Source organism: Lolium perenne, chromosome 6 (assembly GCF_019359855.2).
Source record: "Lolium perenne isolate Kyuss_39 chromosome 6, Kyuss_2.0, whole genome shotgun sequence".
Taxonomy (NCBI): Eukaryota; Viridiplantae; Streptophyta; class Magnoliopsida; order Poales; family Poaceae; genus Lolium; species Lolium perenne.
In genome coordinates, this window is record NC_067249.2 from 122,470,877 (window position 1) to 122,490,860 (window position 19,984).

Sequence of the window (19,984 nt, forward strand, 5' to 3'; positions counted from 1 at the left end):
ATAAATATTGGAGGCAAGAGGAGATGGACCACTCCATTCCTTATTCCCGATGCTATGCGTCGGACTCGGATGATGATGGACCCGAAGAGGAGGTTGACGAGGATGGCTTCACGGCTAAGGAAGCCGAAAGAGCCGAGATCTTCAAGAAGGTAACCGGACGGGATATCCGGGTACCATTGTTCCGTGATGTTAGTCTTGCGGATGGAGCCGTGGTTGATGGTGGCAAAAGTTTACTTCTTGGAGCTAGGCCACAATCCAAGAGAGATGTGGATGGTAGGACGGCTATGATCTCTAAAGGGCTAACGTTTGATACATTCTTGGAATTGAAGATATGGTTGAAGGAGTTCTCCATTAAGCATCATCGCCCTTACATCGTTGTTCACTCGGACTTGAAGAAGCGGTACACGCTAAAATGTGTGGATAAAAGGTGCCCATGGGTTGTCCGTGCACGACCTTTCAAAAAAGGGCCCTCTTGGCACATAACAAGTTGTGTAGCCACTCACATGTGCCGGGGGCTGAAGCTTGATGGCAAGGATGCACAGCCGGACCACCGTCAACTCACATCCGAGTTCATTGCATACAAGCTCTCGGCGGAGATCTCATCACTTCCTATCATGAGCATTAGGTCCGTGCAAGATACGGTCAAATCCACCTTTGCATACGACGTCAAGTACGGGAAGGCATGGAAGGCCAAACAAGCCGCATTCAAGATGTTGTACGGTGATTGGGAGGAAGCATACAACCGTATCCCTAGGTTGTTGTTAGCGATGGCCGCAACTAACCCGGGCATGGTGCATGTGGTGGAGCCTTCCGCAACCAAAATGACATTGCATGATGGTAAAAGAGTGAGGGTATTTCACCGTGCATTTTGGTCATTCGAGCAATGCACGAGGGCATTCGAACATTGTAGGCCCGTCATAGCCGTGGATGGTACCTTCTTGACCGGTCAGTACAAGGGCACACTATTGGTGGCAATAGCAAGTGATGCGAGCAACCGTTTAGTACCATTGGCTTTTGCATTGGTAGAGATTGAGAACAATGATAACTGGCAATGGTTTTTCCATATATTGAGGACGAGGGTCATACCACCCTCAAAGGAAGTGTGTGTCATCTCCGATCGTCATCAAGGAATTCTCAATGCGGTGAAGGTTGCAATTCCCGGGCATGCTCCCTTGCATCACCGATGGTGCATGAGGCATTTTTGTGCAAACTTCTACCGGGCATGCAAGAGCAAAGAGTTGTCTGACCTCCTTCAAGATTGTTGCCTCGCTTACTCTGAGCGCCGCTTCGCAAACCTATACAACGGCTTCTTTGAAGCACAAAGACCTCAACGCGGGTGGTCAAGAGTTTCTTCATAGACACCTCATATTTAACTCAAAGTGGGCAAGAGCTTATGATGAGGATGGGAGGAGATATGGCCAAATGACAAGCAACATGGCCGAGTGCTTCAACAATGTGTTGAAGGGTGTCCGTGCATTGCCCGTGACGGCAATCATTCAATACACATTCGAGAAGTTGAATGTCTATTTCCAGAACTACACCGATGAAACGGAGAAGGAAATTGCTAGGAATTGCGAGTTCCCTACGAAGGTTGAAGAGTTCATGGAATTTCAGGCGAGGAAGGCGGACTCCCAAACAGCTACATGTTATGACAATGTTGAATGGATTTACCAAGTGAATGAGCCGGGAGGCACCACACAAGGTGGTGTCCAACATGGAGGCCGGGCTTTCCGTGTGTCCCTAAAGACATGTGAATGCACATGTAGGAGGCCCTCTTTGCTTCATTTGGCTTGCTCCCACTTGCTCACAGCGGCACGCACTAGACGTGTCGACTACAATAACCCGCTCACCGTTAGGGAGTCCGAGTTCTCAATCGAAGCCACAAAGAGGACATGGGCTCCAAGGTTTTCTCCTTACTTGGATCAATCACAATGGCCGGAGTATCATGGAGTGCAAGTTTGGCCAGATCCGGAATGGAAGGTTGTGAAACGTGGAAGAAGAAAGACAAAGAGATATCACGGAGATATGGATAGATGGGGTCATTCGGGAAACAAGTTATTCCAAAAGTCTCGCGAGCCAACTAATTGTGGATCATGCAATAGTAAGGGCCACAATAAAAGGAAGTGCACTTCCGGCAAAAAAATCAAAGGGCAATGATGCTAGCACAAGTCAAGCATCAAGTAGCCAACAAGCTTCAAATCAACCTCCAAGCCAACAAACCCCAAGCCAAGAAGCTCCAAGCCAACAAGCTCCAAGCCAAACGCGTCAACCTCCTCCAAGCCAAACGCGTCAACCTCCTCCAAGCCAAACGCGTCAACCTTGTAACATCCCAAGTTTCAATAAAATAGAGATTTCAAGAATCCAAAATTTGGAGCCAACAAAAACTTTTTCTCATCATATAGGACTATGCATATTAGCTCACCTTATTAAGTTGATTGAGTGTGCTTTTGCCATGATGCTTGGTTGTGTGTTACTCTCATCCTAAAACCTTAGCAATGATCACTGGATCACCCTTAGCCAAATAAAATTGAAATATAAAAGAAATTCCAAAAATCCTCTTCACTCTCACATAAGGCATATGCCATTTTTGCAAATACTTAACCTAGACCACTTTGGCTTGCACCATTGGTTGTAATTGGTTACTAAACACTTTTAAACACTTTTGGAAGTGAAGAAACTCAAATCAAACCAAAATCAAATTCAATTTCCAAGTTACATGCAATATGGTCACTTGTGCCATTTTTACCCTGATGCCCACTTTGAGCCCCTGGATTTTCACTTTTCACTTCTACACTTGGTCAAACCTTTTCACCTCATCCAAGACAACATCAAGCACTACAACTTTGCTCAAGAAACCCACCTCTAACTCTGTCTCAATTTCAAATGGGAAGCAAGCAAAGTTGGAACTTTCTCACATATGCAAGATCATATGCAAAATGTGATTTTGCATACCAATTCCATTTTGACCACCACCACCACCAAAATGCTCCATTTATTATTTGTTTACAACCCACCAAAAAGATTTTTTAAATTTCAAAAATAATTTTCTTGCGGGCATTCTGTCGAACACCTTGTTGGCAGGGTGAAAAAGCGAGCCCATACCTCATTTTTACTTTGGACTTGGTCCAACCTTGCCCTCTCTCGCACCACGGAGCCTCCCTCTCACCTCACCACACCATCACCACCACTTGCACTGGTCAAGGAGAGGTCAAATAAATCAAACCTTGCCATGCCGTGGCATGGCAAGTCCAATTCATGCCATCCCCTCATCCTGGTCACCTCCGGCATGCCCCCGCCTTGTCCATCAACCTCCCCTCACTCTCCTGGACACGCCCGTGCCCTCCCAGGGTCAACACGACGCATGCACACGCCAGCCTCGACGCGCCCAGACACGCCCAGGAACGCCCATGCCACGCCAGAGCGCGCATGGCGCCAGCCCTGGACGCGCCAGAGCGTCAGCCGCCCCGCGCCCCTGCGTCACCTCCGCCCTCGCACTCACCGCCAGTCGACGCACGACGACCGCCTGCAACGCCTGGACATGGCCCCTGGCCCGCGGGAACGCCGCAGACGACGTGAGCATCCACGCCCTTCCGCCATGACCTGCAAGCTTCCATCACGCTCGCCGCCGCTGTAGTGCCTCTTTTTCACCGCCGTCACGCGCGTCATCTTCGCCAGAGCACCAGCTACCGTACGCGCCCACGCCTTGGCTCTTCGCAGCCCTGGACCGATGGCGACCACGGCGAACCTAGCTCCGCCCCACTGCCACCTCTCGCCGCTATAAAAGGGGAGCCTCTCCCTCTGAACTGAGCACGCCACTCACTCCCCCTCATCCTCACAGCACTCCTCGTCCCCTCAATTTCACCAGATAACCACCACACCGCCGCAATTGTTAGCTCGCCGCCGCCGCCAGTAGCCGAAGCTCGCCGGAGAAGGAGGCCGCCCCAGGACGCGCCGCTGCTTCCATCGGCTTCACCATCATCGACAACATCGCGGTGCACCCTCCAGACGCTCGCCGGAGCTCTGAGGCGCCCTCTGACCCCCTACTGCCGCCGCGCTCGCCGCTGCTTCTCGCCGTCGACGACGACAACCCCTGGCCGTTCGATCATCGCCTGATCCAACGCCCCTCCTTTCCCGTACCGGTTCGGTGAGTAAGTCCCTCTGACGCGTGGCCCCCACGCTATCAGGCGGCCCGCTGCGCTGGACGCAGTACTGGGCCGGCCCATTTTCCCTTTTCTCGTTTTCCCGCGCGAGCCCACGTTTTGAATTCAATTTTGGAAATTAGAAAAATATCTTAATCTGATGCAAACTTTGAAATTCAATAGTGACAAATCTACTCGGCCAAATTTTGCAAACTTTATATTTTTGGAAACCTTAGGAAATTATCTACACAATGACACTGGATAGAACCCTAGATCTATGGTAGAATTAAAGTGGCAAAATAAACAAGGCAGGGACTTTTCCGCCTTATAATAATTCTTAAAAATCAACCATAAATGCTTTTCAGTTAATTCCACCTCCAATAATTCACTTTTCACTTATACTAATTGTTTTTGCAAAAATATGCCATGCCTACTTTGAATGATCATGGCTTAGTTGTTTTAAATGCCCTTATGGCTATTTCTAGTCAAAGGTATTGTCCAAAACTATTAAGAAATCTTATGAGGGAATTTTCTCTCATTTAAATCTTGTCACCACCAATTCCAAATGAAGTGGAGACTCTGGTTATTTAGGTCCCATAGGAATTGTTGGTGATATTAAATCTATGGTATGCTAGAATTAAATGGTATGAGGTGCTCACCTCATTTAAATCATTTTCTCCAAATGATAAGTGTGAAGAGGTTGACTTGGGTCAACCTAGGTCACATATTATGCATAAGAGAAATTAAATCTTAATAAGATAATGAGAGGAAATTATTTTTCTTAACCAATAAGAAAAACACATCCACCAACATAATAGTAATATGTGAAGCTAGTTTAAGTGTGTGAACCATGTTTGTGCATAGTTTAGTAAATTAGTTTGGTGTGATGATTGTGTACTCCGTATTCGTATTTTAGACGCTAGTACCGAGGAGTACCAGGAGGAGGAGGAGGTCTACTTCCAAGAAGAAGAAGACCACTTTGACCAGTTTCCCAACCAAGGCAAGATAATACTCTTGCAAAGTGCAAAGCTCACCATGAGCAAGGCATTACCCCATTTACTTTATGCTTATGATCCTATTTCCCAGTTTTACTTTACAAGCTTTATTTACCTTTGTTTTATCAAAGCATCTTTGATTTATGATTCTTGGGTTAGTATGGAGTTAGTACAAGAGTATCAAACTTAGCCTAGAAGCAAAGCAAATACTTAGCACCCCTCATACATAGTTGCTAGTGCTAAATTTCAACATGACTACTCTAGATGGGAACATGTGTTGATTGAAATGATGATGGTGAAAACCTTGGAATGATTAGTCATTTCCATTGAAAGATTTTGAAGGTGAATATGACACTGAAGTTGACTTGGTGAATTTGGGTTAAAAACTGATGTTTGAGTTGGATGCGATACCTTCCCAATACTTAAGTACCCCCACAATACCTGATTATGGGTAGGGCTTAGCTGGAAATTTATGTGTCTTAGTATGGGTTCCCTCTAAACAAGCGTCATCGGGGTTATGCCAAAAGCTGCCTCTACAACAAAAGAGATGATGTGATATGACGTGAATATGAGGTGAATGTCCGGCCCAAGCCCTGTGCAGTTCCCGGGTTAACAGTTGGTTTTCACCGGGAGGCCAAGCTCATGGGGAGAGGTGCCTATACTAGGATGTGTAAGTGAAAGGTTAACGGTTGATGATCCGCGTACTGAGTTACGATTATTCAGGGTTTTATCCCTGACGGATGTAATCAAATGTTGTGGCACAAGTGTGCGACCTCTGTAGAGTGTAGAACTATTCGAATAGCCGCGTCCGCGGATATGGACAATTGGAAAGGCCATTCTGTTTCCATCATCAGAATTTATATCTTTGTGACTGGTGTTTTTGAACTTGAACTTGAACGGTGACTTTGACTTTGTATCACAACTGAGTTGTGGGAATGACACTAATGTTCCCACTTGAGTTAGTTAGCACATGAGGAGTTTGTTTACAAAAAGGTTTACTCAAATAAAATTGGCTTTATGCAAATAAACTTAGAGCTTAGAACACCATTATATCAATGCTAGTACTTACTTTAGTGTTAGATTGCAAGTACTTAAAGTACTCACGGCTTTGTCCCTGGCTATTCAAATGGCCAGAATATGAAGCCGAGCAGCAGTACGAGGAGGACGATCAGCAGGACGTCTACCACAACTAGGAGCTTCTAACGTCAAGCGTTGGCCTGTGGACTAGAGAGTCCTTGTATCTTACGCTTCCGCTATTGAACTTGTGTTTGTTCGTTGATCATTAGATCAACTATTTGTGTAATATGGATCATGTGATTCCAAGTTGTAAGACATTATGGTTTGTAATGAATGATGACTGTGATACTTAACTATTATGCCTCGCAACAACAATTTCCTGGGATTGCGATGTATGACATAATAGGCATCCGGACTTTAAAAATCCGGGTGTTGACAAGTTGGTATCAGAGCCATTGTTTGACCTTAGGAGACCCTAGTTAGAAATGGACGTTCTGAAAAATTGAGTTTCAAAAAGGAATGAAGTATTTCTGAAAATTTTAATCTTTGTCTTCTCTTTGAGCTCTTTGGAAAAACAAAAAGTCATGCTCTTCCTTAGAAATATAACTAAAATTTTGCCACACTTGTTCACTTCTCTAACTTAATCCTTTACTTCACTTTCAGATGGAGCCCGTGAACACGAAGTTTTACCAGCTCGGGAATGGGGGAAGCTTGATCTTCGAGCACGACCTCAACGCCCTGTCCGACCACCTTGGTCGCCCGCACCCGGAGTTCCACGGAGCCCAGATCGCGAACCAGCCAGGAGGCGAACTGCAGTGGATCATCACCGCTGACTTGAGGGGCAAGATGGAGCCTCCCACTTCTGAGAGGATCCTCTTCTCCTTCATGGAGAGCAACTGGCTGGACGGACTTGCCCGCGCCCTTCAGGAGGGACTCGCACGCCTGTGCGGGATGAGCGGGGAGGCACTCAAGCACCCTCGCTTTTCTCACCTCGCGAGGCGTAACTCTGCTGGAGAGCCCATGGACATGTCATCCCACCCGGAGCTGAAGCACCATGTGGAGCATCTCGACTTCATGCTGTACCACACGCAGCAGGATCTCGACCACTCCCGTGAGTACGCCAACCAGACTCACGCCCGCATCATCGAGCAAGGAGATGCCATCAAGATGCTCGCCAACGACCGCAGGACCCTCCGCCAGCAGCGGGCAAAGAGGGATGCCACCATCGCTCGCCTCCGCGCAAAGATAGCCGCACTCGAGGCCACTGTCAAGGCCCAGGAGGAGCAGATGAAGAAGATGGAGGAAGATGGAGAAGACATTCAGGGAGGAAGCAACTACCTGAGTGACGACAACGACTTCGAGGAGGATGAGAACACCGAGGGGGAAGACTACGACTTCCTGGACGACGAAGATGATGACCACACCCCCATCGATGTTGATGAGGATGAGGAGTAGTTCACTTATGCACTATCGTAGGTGTGAGTTGTATCCCGCCCCATGTATCGTAGCTTGGAGAAGAAGGGTTCTTAAAACCCTTAGTGTGGTAGCTTGTAATGTGTGTTGTTTGCTATGAATGAATGTATGTTTGTGTCATCATGAAAAGACTTCAAGTTTTAAGCTTTTGAACTCAAACACAAAACAAGCCATAGAAAATTTCCCTCTTATCTCATGATCTATCTCAATACTCAGATGGCTCCTCCAACTCGCAACATGAATCAAGACGCAATGATGCAGATGTTGCAAGTTATGCTGGAAGATAGGGAAGCAGAAAGAGCTGAAAGGCAAGCCAACATTGCAGCACTCCAACAGCTTGTCAACAACAACCAAGGCCATCATGATCACCCAGGATCAAAGCTCAAGAACTTCCAGAACACTAACCCGCCAGTTTTCAGCAAGACTGAGGAACCACTTGATGCAGATGATTGGCTCCAAACTATGGAGAACAATCTAGAAGTAGCTGGAGTGGAAGAGAATGAGAAAGTGCTGTTTGCCACGCACTACTTAGCAGGACCCGCAAGAGCTTGGTGGACAAGCACCCGTGCCATGAACGCGGGACAGTTTATCACTTGGACTGATTTCAAGCTCAAATTCAGCAAGTACCATGTACCCCCGGGTCTGATAAAGAAGATGAGAGATGAGTTCCGTGAACTGAAGCAAGGCCGGATGTCCGTGGTGGAATACCGCGACAAGTTTCTCACACTGTCAAGGTATGCCCCGGATGAGACCGACACTACTGAGAAGAGGAAGGAAAGGTTCCTGAACGGACTGCATGATGAGATGCAGACTGTGTTGATCAACATCCCCTTTGCCGACCTCGAAGCCCTTGTTGACTCCGCCATTCAAATGGAAGGCAAACTGCACCAAGCCAGCGAGAACCGCAAGCGCCGCATGATGAATCAGAGTGGGCCTAGCAATGCCCCAAGGTATCGCCCCAACTCAGGCGGAGGCTTCAGGACCAACAAGCCCAATGCACAGATGTCACGTCCGGTTTATCAGAACCGGAGTGGAGGAAACCCCAGGCCAGGAGGCCACAACAACTACAACCCCAACAACAACTTCAACCGCGCTCCGCCGAGAGCCCCCAACCACAACAACAGCAACAACAACACCAACACCGCACCAAGGACCGGGAGCAATGCAATCCCCGTCGCGAACAAGCAGGACAAGACCACCATCACTTGCTATGAGTGTGGTGTAGTGGGGCATTACTCCAATGAGTGTCCCAAGAGGCTCGCCAAGCTCGCAGGCAACCCCGCACCACCAGCTCAGCAGCAACGCCGTGTCTCCACCGGCAAGAAGTTCGCCCCCAACAACCCGAACAACCGCGGGGGTCGCCTCTACCACATGAATGCTGAGGAAGCCCAGGAAGCACCTGACGTGGTGCTGGGTATGTTCTCTGTTAACTCAATACCAGCAAGAGTGTTGTTTGATTCTGGAGCATCGCATTCGTTCGTTACAGAAGATTTTGTGTGCACTAGTAAGATTCAACCAATCAGCTTGAAACATGTCATGGTAGTTCAAATACCTGGATCAACAACTAAAGCTAGAAAATTTTGCAAAGATGTACCCATCAGAATCCATGAAATAGACTTTTATGCAAACTTGATTGTTCTGGGAACAAAAGGATTGGAAGTAGTCCTGGGTATGGATTGGATGGCGAAACATCATGGATTGATAGACTGCGCCAAGAAGGCCATCACCATGACAAGTAGCACCGGAATAATAATAGAACACTTATCTGAAAAACTACCCAGAAAATTTACCTGCAACCAAAGTGTAGCCAAGCCAACTCTGGATCAAATCAGGGTCGTTTGTCGATACCCTGATGTGTTTCCGGATGATCTACCCGGTATGCCCCCAGATCGGGATATCGAGTTCATCATCGAGTTAATCCCCGGAACAGGACCCATAGCCCAGAGAGCCTACAGCATGAACCCCGCAGAACTGATGGAACTGAAAAAGCAACTGGATGATATGCTGTACAAAGGTCTGATTCGACCAAGTGCGTCACCTTGGAGATCACCAGTTTTGTTTGTGGATAAAAAGGACGGTGCCACTCGTTTGGTTACGGATTATCGTAAGCTTAACGATGTCACCATCAAGAACAAATATCCCTTGCCAAAGATAGAAGATCTGTTTGACCAGCTAACCGGTGCCCAAGTATTCTCAAAGATTGATCTGAGGACAGGTTACCATCAACTGAAGATCCGAGCAACAGATATTCCAAAGACTGCCTTTACCACCAGATATGGACTGTATGAGTACAACGTCATGTCCTTTGGACTGACCAATGCCCCCGCTTACTTCATGAATCTCATGAATAAGATCTTTATGGAATTCCTGGATAAGTTTGTCGTTGTCTTCATTGACGACATCCTTATCTACTCCAAATCAGAAGAAGAACATGAGCAACATTTGGAAGTGGTTCTAGAAACCCTTAGGCAGCATCAGTTGTACGCTAAGTTCAGCAAATGTGAGTTTTGGTTGAGAGAAGTAGGATTCCTGGGACACATCTTGTCTGCAGGAGGAATTGCCGTAGATCCCGCCAAAATCAAAACCGTGGAGGAATGGAAGGCCCCAACCACCCAGACTGAAGTCCGAGCATTTCTAGGATTGGCGGGATATTACCGCCGATTCGTTGAAGGATTTTCAAGCATCGCAAGACCAATGACTCAACTGCTGAAGAAGGACCGGAAATTTGACTGGAATGACAAATGTGAAGAAAGTTTTCAACTACTCAAGCTCAGATTAACCACAGCCCCAATATTGATCATGCCCGATGTCACCAAGCCATTTGATGTCTATTGTGATGCATCCAAGACTGGTCTTGGATGTGTGTTGATGCAAGAAGGCAAAGTGATATCTTACCTATCAAGGCAACTGAAGCAGCATGAACAGAACTACCCAACTCACGACTTGGAGTTAGCAGCCGTAGTGTTAGCCCTGAAGGTTTGGCGTCATTACCTCATGGGTAATCGATGCGAGATATATTCCGATCACAAGAGCCTGAAGTACATTTTCACCCAGAAGGAGCTGAACATGAGACAGCGCAGATGGATAGAGTTAATCAAGGATTACGACATGGAAATTCACTACCACCCCGGCAAGGCCAATGTGGTAGCGGATGCCTTGAGCAGACTGCCGTGTCAGTTGAACTCCATGATCGCAATAGAGCAACCAAGCCTGTACCAAGAGTTTGAACAATTCAGACTAGAGCTAGTGAGCGAAGGATTCCTCGCCAGCATTGAGCTCCAACCCACTTTGATGAGCCAGATAAAGGAAGCCCAGAAGGGAAATGCCAGCATTGATGGAATAAAGAGTCAGATAGCTGCAGGAAAGGCACCAGGATTCACCGTAGATGAAGAAGGAGTTCTTTGGTACAACGAACGCCTGTGTGTACCATCAGATTCAGAGTTGAAACAAGTCATTCTGAAAGAAGCTCATGATACACTGTATTCCATTCACCCCGGAGGAACCAAGATGTACCAAGACCTGAAGGAACAATTCTGGTGGCACAGAATGAAGCGAGAGATAGGAAGCTACATCGCCAAGTGTGATATCTGTCAGCGAGTCAAAGCAGAACATCAACGACCCGCAGGACTATTGCAACCCTTACAGATTCCTGAGTGGAAATGGGATTCTGTCAGTATGGACTTTATCACAGGATTGCCCAAATCTAGCAGAGGAAATGACTCCATTTGGGTAGTCATTGATAGGTTGACCAAGGTTGCACATTTTATCCCTGTCAAGACCACATACCAAGGCCCCAAGCTAGCTGAGTTATACATCTCCAGAATAGTCAGCCTGCATGGAACACCGAAGTCAATTGTGTCAGATAGAGGATCACAATTCACCTCAAGGTTCTGGCAGAAAGTGCATGAAGGACTAGGAACCCGTCTGAATTTCAGCACAGCCTACCACCCACAGACTGACGGACAGACCGAGAGAGTCAACCAGATCCTAGAAGATATGTTAAGAGCCTGTGTGCTAGAGTACGGATCCAAATGGGAAGACTGCTTACCATATGCAGAATTCTCCTACAACAATAGCTATCAAGCCAGCTTACAGATGGCCCCCTTTGAAGCCCTGTACGGAAGGAAATGCCGTACCCCTCTGAACTGGTCGGAAGTCGGAGATAGTCAAGTCTTCGGCCCCGATGTTCTCCGCGAAGCCGAAGAGAAGGTGCACAAGATCCGTGAGTACCTCAAGACCGCCCAGTCCAGACAAAAGAGCTACGCCGACAAGAGACGCCGAGAGATGACATTCGAGATCGGAGATTTTGTGTATCTCAAAGTCTCACCCCTCAAAGGAATGCAGAGATTCCAACTCAAAGGAAAGCTCGCCCCCAGATATGTCGGACCATTCAAGATTCTGGATCGCAGAGGAGAAGTCTCATATCAGTTGGAACTACCGGAAGAGATGTCCGCCGTACACGATGTGTTCCACATCTCACTGCTTCGGAAGTGCCTAGAAGTGCCGGAAAAGACCGAAGTATTCAAGAACATCGACCACAGAGCCATTGATATCAACAAGGATCTGACCAACCGCGAAGTGCCTATTCGCATCCTTGAAGAAGCATTCAGGACCACCTGCACCAGAAGTATCAAGTTCCTGAAGATACAATGGAGTAACCACACCGAAGAAGAAGCAACTTGGGAACGCGAGGAGGACATGAAGAAGGAATACCCAGATCTCTTTAGTACCTAGTTTTCTCTAGATCTCGGGACGAGATCTTTTGTAAGGGGGAAGGGTTTGTAACATCCCAAGTTTCAATAAAATAGAGATTTCAAGAATCCAAAATTTGGAGCCAACAAAAACTTTTTCTCATCATATAGGACTATGCATATTAGCTCACCTTATTAAGTTGATTGAGTGTGCTTTTGCCATGATGCTTGGTTGTGTGTTACTCTCATCCTAAAACCTTAGCAATGATCACTGGATCACCCTTAGCCAAATAAAATTGAAATATAAAAGAAATTCCAAAAATCCTCTTCACTCTCACATAAGGCCTATGCCATTTTTGCAAATACTTAACCTAGACCACTTTGGCTTGCACCATTGGTTGTAATTGGTTACTAAACACTTTTAAACACTTTTGGAAGTGAAGAAACTCAAATCAAACCAAAATCAAATTCAATTTCCAAGTTACATGCAATATGGTCACTTGTGCCATTTTTACCCTGATGCCCACTTTGAGCCCCTGGATTTTCACTTTTCACTTCTACACTTGGTCAAACCTTTTCACCTCATCCAAGACAACATCAAGCACTACAACTTTGCTCAAGAAACCCACCTCTAACTCTGTCTCAATTTCAAATGGGAAGCAAGCAAAGTTGGAACTTTCTCACATATGCAAGATCATATGCAAAATGTGATTTTGCATACCAATTCCATTTTGACCACCACCACCACCAAAATGCTCCATTTATTATTTGTTTACAACCCACCAAAAAGATTTTTTAAATTTCAAAAATAATTTTCTTGCGGGCATTCTGTCGAACACCTTGTTGGCAGGGTGAAAAACTGAGCCCATACCTCATTTTTACTTTGGACTTGGTCCAACCTTGCCCTCTCTGCACCCTGGAGCCTCCCTCTCACCTCACCACACCATCACCACCACTTGCACTGGTCAAGGAGAGGTCAAATAAATCAAACCTTGCCATGCCGTGGCATGGCAAGTCCAATTCATGCCATCCCCTCATCTGGTCACCTCCAGCATGCCCTGCCTTGTCCATCAACCTCCCCTCACTCTCCTGGACACGCCCGTGCCCTCCCAGGGTCAACACGATGCATGCACACGCCAGCCTCGACGCGCCCAGACACGCCCAGGAACGCCCATGCCACGCCAGAGCGCGCATGGCGCCAGCCCTGGACGTGCCAGAGCGTCAGCCGCCCCGCGCCCCTGCGTCACCTCCGCCCTCACACTCACCGCTAGTCGACGCACGACGACCGCCTGCAACGCCTGGACATGGCCCCTGGCCCGCGGGAACGCCGCAGACGACGTGAGCATCCACGCCCTTCCGCCATGACCTGCAAGCTTCCATCACGCTCGCCGCCGCTGTAGTGCCTCTTTTTCACCGCCGTCACGCGCGTCATCTTCGCCAGAGCACCAGCTACCGTACGCGCCCACGCCTTGGCTCTTCGCAGCCCTGGACCGACGGCGACCACGGCGAACCTAGCTCCGCCCCACTGCCACCTCTCGCCGCTATAAAAGGGGAGCCTCTCCCTCTGAACTGAGCACGCCACTCACTCCCCCTCATCCTCACAGCACTCCTCGTCCCCTCAATTTCACCAGATAGCCACCACACCGCCGCAATTGTTAGCTCGCCGCCGCCGCCAGTAGCCGAAGCTCGCCGGAGAAGGAGGCCGCCCCAGGACGCGCCGCTGCTTCCATCGGCTTCACCATCATCGACAACGTCGCGGCGCACCCTCCAGACGCTCGCCGGAGCTCTGAGGCGCCCTCCGACCCCCTACTGCCGCCGCGCTCGCCGCTGCTTCTCGCCGTCGACGACGACAACCCCTGGCCGTTCGATCATCGCCTGATCCAACGCCCCTCCTTTCCCGTACCGGTTCGGTGAGTAAGTCCCTCTGACGCGTGGCCCCCACGTTGTCAGGCGGCCCGCTGCGCTGGACGCAGTACTGGGCCGGCCCATTTTCCCTTTTCTCGTTTTCCCGCGCGAGCCCACGTTTTGAATTCAATTTTGGAAATTAGAAAAATATCTTAATCTGATGCAAACTTTGAAATTCAATAGTGACAAATCTACTCGGCCAAATTTTGCAAACTTTATATTTTTGGAAACCTTAGGAAATTATCTACACAATGCCACTGGATAGAACCCTAGATCTATGGTAGAATTAAAGTGGAAAAATAAACAAGGCAGGGACTTTTCTGCCTTATAATAATTCTTAAAAATCAACCATAAATGCTTTTTAGTTAATTCCACCTCCAATAATTCACTTTTCACTTATACTAATTGTTTTTGCAAAAATATGCCATGCCTACTTTGATTGATCATGGCTTAGTTGTTTTAAATGCCCTTATGGCTATTTCTAGTCAAAGGTATTGTCCAAAACTATTAAGAAATCTTATGAGGGAATTTTCTCTCATTTAAATCTTGTCACCACCAATTCCAAATGAAGTGGAGACTCTGGTTATTTAGGTCCCATAGGAATTGTTGGTGATATTAAATCTATGGTATGCTAGAATTAAATGGTATGAGGTGCTCACCTCATTTAAATCATTTTCTCCAAATGATAAGTGTGAAGAGGTTGACTTGGGTCAACCTAGGTCACATATTATGCATAAGAGAAATTAAATCTTAATAAGATAATGAGAGGAAATTATTTTTCTTAACCAATAAGAAAAACACATCCACCAACATAATAGTAATATGTGATGCTAGTTTAAGTGTGTGAACCATGTTTGTGCATAGTTTAGTAAATTAGTTTGGTGTGATGATTGTGTACTCCGTATTCGTATTTTAGACGCTAGTACCGAGGAGTACCAGGAGGAGGAGGAGGTCTACTTCCAAGAAGAAGAAGACCACTTTGACCAGTTTCCCAACCAAGGCAAGATAATACTCTTGCAAAGTGCAAAGCTCACCATGAGCAAGGCATTACCCCATTTACTTTATGCTTATGATCCTATTTCCCAGTTTTACTTTACAAGCTTTATTTACCTTTGTTTTATCAAAGCATCTTTGATTTATGATTTACTGGGTTAGTATGGAGTTAGTACAAGAGTATCAAACTTAGCCTAGAAGCAAAGCAAATACTTAGCACCCCTCATACATAGTTGCTAGTGCTAAATTTCAACATGACTACTCTAGATGGGAACATGTGTTGATTGAAATGATGATGGTGAAAACCTTGGAATGATTAGTCATTTCCATTGAAAGATTTTGAAGGTGAATATGACACTGAAGTTGACTTGGTGAATTTGGGTTAAAAACTGATGTTTGAGTTGGATGCGATACCTTCCCAATACTTAAGTACCCCCACAATACCTGATTATGGGTAGGGCTTAGCTGGAAATTTATGTGTCTTAGTATGGGTTCCCTCTAAACAAGCGTCATCGGGGTTATGCCGAAAGCTGCCTCTACAACAAAAGAGATGATGTGATATGACGTGAATATGAGGTGAATGTCCGGCCCAAGCCCTGTGCAGTTCCCGGGTTAACAGTTGGTTTTCACCGGGAGGCCAAGCTCATGGGGAGAGGTGCCTATACTAGGATGTGTAAGTGAAAGGTTAACGGTTGATGATCCGCGTACTGAGTTACGATTATTCAGGGTTTTATCCCTGACGGATGTAATCAAATGTTGTGGCACAAGTGTGCGACCTCTGCAGAGTGTAGAACTATTCGAATAGCCGCGTCCGCAGATATGGACAATTGGAAAGGCCATTCTGTTTCCGTCATCAGAATTTATATCTTTGTGACTGGTGTTTTTGAACTTGAACTTGAACGGTGACTTTGACTTTGTATCACAACTGAGTTGTGGGAATGACACTAATGTTCCCACTTGAGTTAGTTAGCACATGAGGAGTTTGTTTACAAAAAGGTTTACTCAAATAAAATTGGCTTTATGCAAATAAACTTAGAGCTTAGAACACCATTATATCGATGCTAGTACTTACTTTAGTGTTAGATTGCGAGTACTTAAAGTACTCACGGCTTTGTCCCTGGCTATTCAAATGGCCAGAATATGAAGCCGAGCAGCAGTACGAGGAGGACGATCAGCAGGACGTCTACCACAACTAGGAGCTTCTAACGTCAAGCGTTGGCCTGTGGACTAGAGAGTCCTTGTATCTTACGCTTCCGCTATTGAACTTGTGTTTGTTCGTTGATCATTAGATCAACTATTTGTGTAATATGGATCATGTGATTCCAAGTTGTAAGACATTATGGTTTGTAATGAATGATGACTGTGATACTTAACTATTATGCCTCGCAACAACAATTTCCTGGGATTGCGATGTATGACATAATAGGCATCCGGACTTTAAAAATCCGGGTGTTGACAAACCTCCTCCAAGCCAAACGCGCCAGACTCCTCCAAGCCAAACGCGCCAAACTCCTCCAAGCCAAACGCGTCAACAAGCTCCAAGCACACAAGCCCAACAGCAACAAACCCCAAGCACACAAGCCCAACGGCAACAAGCTCCTACGCAACAACCTCCAAGGCAACAAGCCTCAAGGCATCAACCACAATGGCGACAACCTCCAAGGCAACAAAGGATTCATGTAGGGCTTAGTAGAGGTGGCCGTCGCGGTGCTAGTATGCTACGATACCTAGCGGGGCCTTATCCGTATGTGTCTCCAAGTTACTAATTGCATTGTACTTTCTATTTTCATATTCCATGACTAACTTTGGTTTTTCAATTTGGTTTACAGGTATGGCAACTCAACCCACCAAGGGGAAGGGAGCATGGGAGGGCAATGAGAAGGAGGAGTCCGCTTGGGAGGAGGCGGTAAGGACGGTGCGGAAGAAGAATAAGGAAGAGGAGGAGAGGAAGAAGAAGGAGGCGGAAGACAACAAGATGGCGGAGCGTGCCCGTATGCAAAAACAGTATGACGAATACATATTGTTCCACAAGAGGAGGAATGCCAAGCTGAAGGCCGAACGGGACCGCGAGGCACGGATAAAATTCCTGAGGAGCTGCCAACTTGAGCAAATTACGAGGGAGAGGGCCAATAGGATGCACCTAGAGGAGGTGGCTAGGGAGGCTGAACGCATCAAGGAGGAGAGAGCTCAAGCGGAAGCTGCAAAGACGGAGGAGCGCCACCACTTCTTCGATTCGGTCGTTCAGTTGGCTCGTGACTTAAGGGAGAAGGAAGAACTGGCTGAAGAAGCTAAGAAGAAGAAGGCAAGGGGGGAGGGAGCCTTTGCGACACAGTGATGTCCCTTTGGCTATGTTCTTGTTGTCGAACCTTTATGTTGTGTGAACCTTGATCTTCTCGAACCTTCGTGTCGTTGAACCTTATTGTAATTGAAACCTTGATGTCGTCGAACCTTATTTGTCATTTGAACCATTATGCTGTGTCAATGTGTGGTACATATTCAGTGCAATCTTCTTGTTGTCAAAACTGCTGGAATATGGTAGGATTTTTCATTGGCTTAACAAAAGTCAATGTGTGGCGCCCTTCCCACTGGCGCCACACATGCATGTGTGGCGCCCGTGGCATCGGCGCCACACATGCCAACTTATATGAACTACTGGGTCGAAAACATCCAGGGGCTCTGGACGATAAGTCCTTAGCCGTTTTGGCGACCCTCTTTGTGTGGCGCCCTTCCCACTGGCGCCACACATGCTAGTGTGGCGCCCGTGGAATCGGCGCCACACAAAGAGCCTCGCCAAAACGGCTAAGTCCCAGACAATTTGTCTTACAGTATGTTTTGGGCAATTAGACATGCATGTGTGGCGCCGATGCCACGGGCGCCACACTGTGCAATGTGGCGCCAGTTGGAAGGGCGCCACACATTGACTTGTGTTAAAACCATGAAAAATCCTACCATATTCCAACAAAACTGCCATCATGTCAAAAGCTATGTCATACACACATCATATCAACATCCATTTTGTCCACACATCATGGACATAACATCATCATACCTAACATCGTAGCACATAGTTTCATACAATTTAAGATAGCATTCAAACAACACGAAGCAACGAACATAGAGTTGACAACACTCGACGATCTAACTATCGGTGTCGGAGCCGGATTCGCCGGTGTGGGGGTAGTGCACACGGCAGGCGGTGTCGTCGAACACCTTGACGATCATCTCGCCGTCCCCATCGTACAGGAAGGTGAGCTGGCAGCCGGGCTCGAGGTGGAGGTCACGGGCGAACTTGTCCCACCCCGTGTGCAGGTACATCTTGCCCTGCCCGTCGAACAGGACCTCCACGGACCAGCGGCAGAAGTTGCAGCTAGCCTCCCGTAGCTGCAAGTGCGCCGGCTCGTGGCCGTCCACGAACTCGGCAAACTTGTCCGGTAGCCGCTTGATGCCGAGTGGGTCGTTGTCGATGCGGAGGAGGAACTCGAAGCAGCGTTCCTCATGCGAAGACGAGGAGGATGCAGGTGACGGTGACCGTGGGGCCCTTGCTGCTCCACCGCGGTGGCCCCTTCCCCGGCCCGGGGGGCGCCCAGGACCGCGGCGGCCCCTTCCCCGGCCACCGGGACCCGCCATCCTACATGTTTACATTTTTGAACCATATTACGATCCATTCCACTAACAAATATGAGTTACTCCATCACAAATACTAGGCATACATATGGATTCATACACATACATACACATACATACATAGAGTTCATACACATACATGTGAAATTTCATATGTAGATTTCTACAAATCTATGGTTCAAACACATGCATACATGAGGCTACCATCTCCAACACAAACAATACAATATAGAGTGCACAAAATAAAAAAAAAACATATCTAGGGTTCATGTCCAAATATAGGCCGATCTATGAAATTAGTGGATGAATGGAGAAGATTTGAAGGAGATTACCTTCACAAATGGATGGGGAACGATCTCCACGAACAGATCCGATGATTTGGTGCACGATTTGGTGGGGGGAGAGGGAGGAGAGAGAGAACCGGGCTGGGGGGAGACGAAGGAGAAGAACAGAGGGAGGAGGAAGAAAGAACTAGTCGGGCTGGGGGCGCGCGGGGCCCAAACTTAAGTGAATGTGTGGCGCCCTTGCCACGGGCGCCACACTTTCAAAGTGTGGCGCCGGCAAGAGCGGCGCCACTCCTGCTGCCACGTCGGACCGTGGTCACCAGCTCAGCGTCGACGGGCCACGTCGGATGGGTGTGTGGCGCCAGGGCCAGGGGCGCCACATGGGCATGTGTGGCGCCCGTGAGGGGGGCGCCACACAAAAGGGTTAGATCCGTGAAATAGTTTCGCCGGAGGGTCAGTCTGTGCTATAGTTTGACAAAAGGGTTATTTTTGTGCAAATCGCCTCGGGGAGCCGGGGGAGGTCCGTACACGCGTGCTCACAAAGCACGCCATTGTCGCGGTTGCTACAGACTGCTCAATCTTTTTTTTTTCTTGAACAGGGAAAGCCCCGAAGGGCCGAGAAGCTCCATTAAACGGTGGGCAAAGTTACATACATGATCTTGGCTTGAGTAGAAATAGCACAATAGCCCTGGAAAATTACAGGAAGGACCTCAGAAGAAACAAAAAAAAGCAATCAAGTCCTTCTTCTCCACTGCGCCTCTGATTCAATCTCAGACTCAGTCGCTGACGATGACGCCGGGGACTAGGCCACTTGGTTCGCCACCAAGATGGATCACCGAGCTGAGATTGCAGATCTTCCTCCA

At 47.6% G+C, this 19,984-nt stretch overlaps 1 protein-coding gene across 1 annotated transcript; it reads left to right on the forward strand.

Moving 5' to 3' along the window:
• The first annotated feature begins 503 nt into the window (after positions 1 to 503).
• On the forward strand, positions 504 to 19,753 carry LOC139832486 (uncharacterized). The gene is made up of 4 exons (XM_071822262.1): positions 504 to 1,148; positions 1,381 to 1,956; positions 17,246 to 17,515; positions 19,721 to 19,753. Exons 1-4 carry the CDS (start codon positions 504 to 506, stop codon positions 19,751 to 19,753), a joined length of 1,524 nt encoding a protein of 507 aa, XP_071678363.1.
• Positions 19,754 to 19,984: the final 231 nt, after the last annotated feature.

Bases quoted from the DNA above. Each gene is read 5' to 3' on its own strand.
- LOC139832486 (XM_071822262.1), top strand. From the start codon at position 504: ATGTGCCGGGGGCTGAAGCTTGATGGCAAGGATGCACAGCCGGACCAC. The intron at 1,149-1,380 runs GTTGCAATTCCC...TTTAACTCAAAG, and splicing joins GAATTCTCAATGCGGTGAAG to TGGGCAAGAGCTTATGATGA. The intron at 17,516-19,720 runs GCAAGGGGGGAG...TTTCTTGAACAG, and splicing joins AAGAAGCTAAGAAGAAGAAG to GGAAAGCCCCGAAGGGCCGA.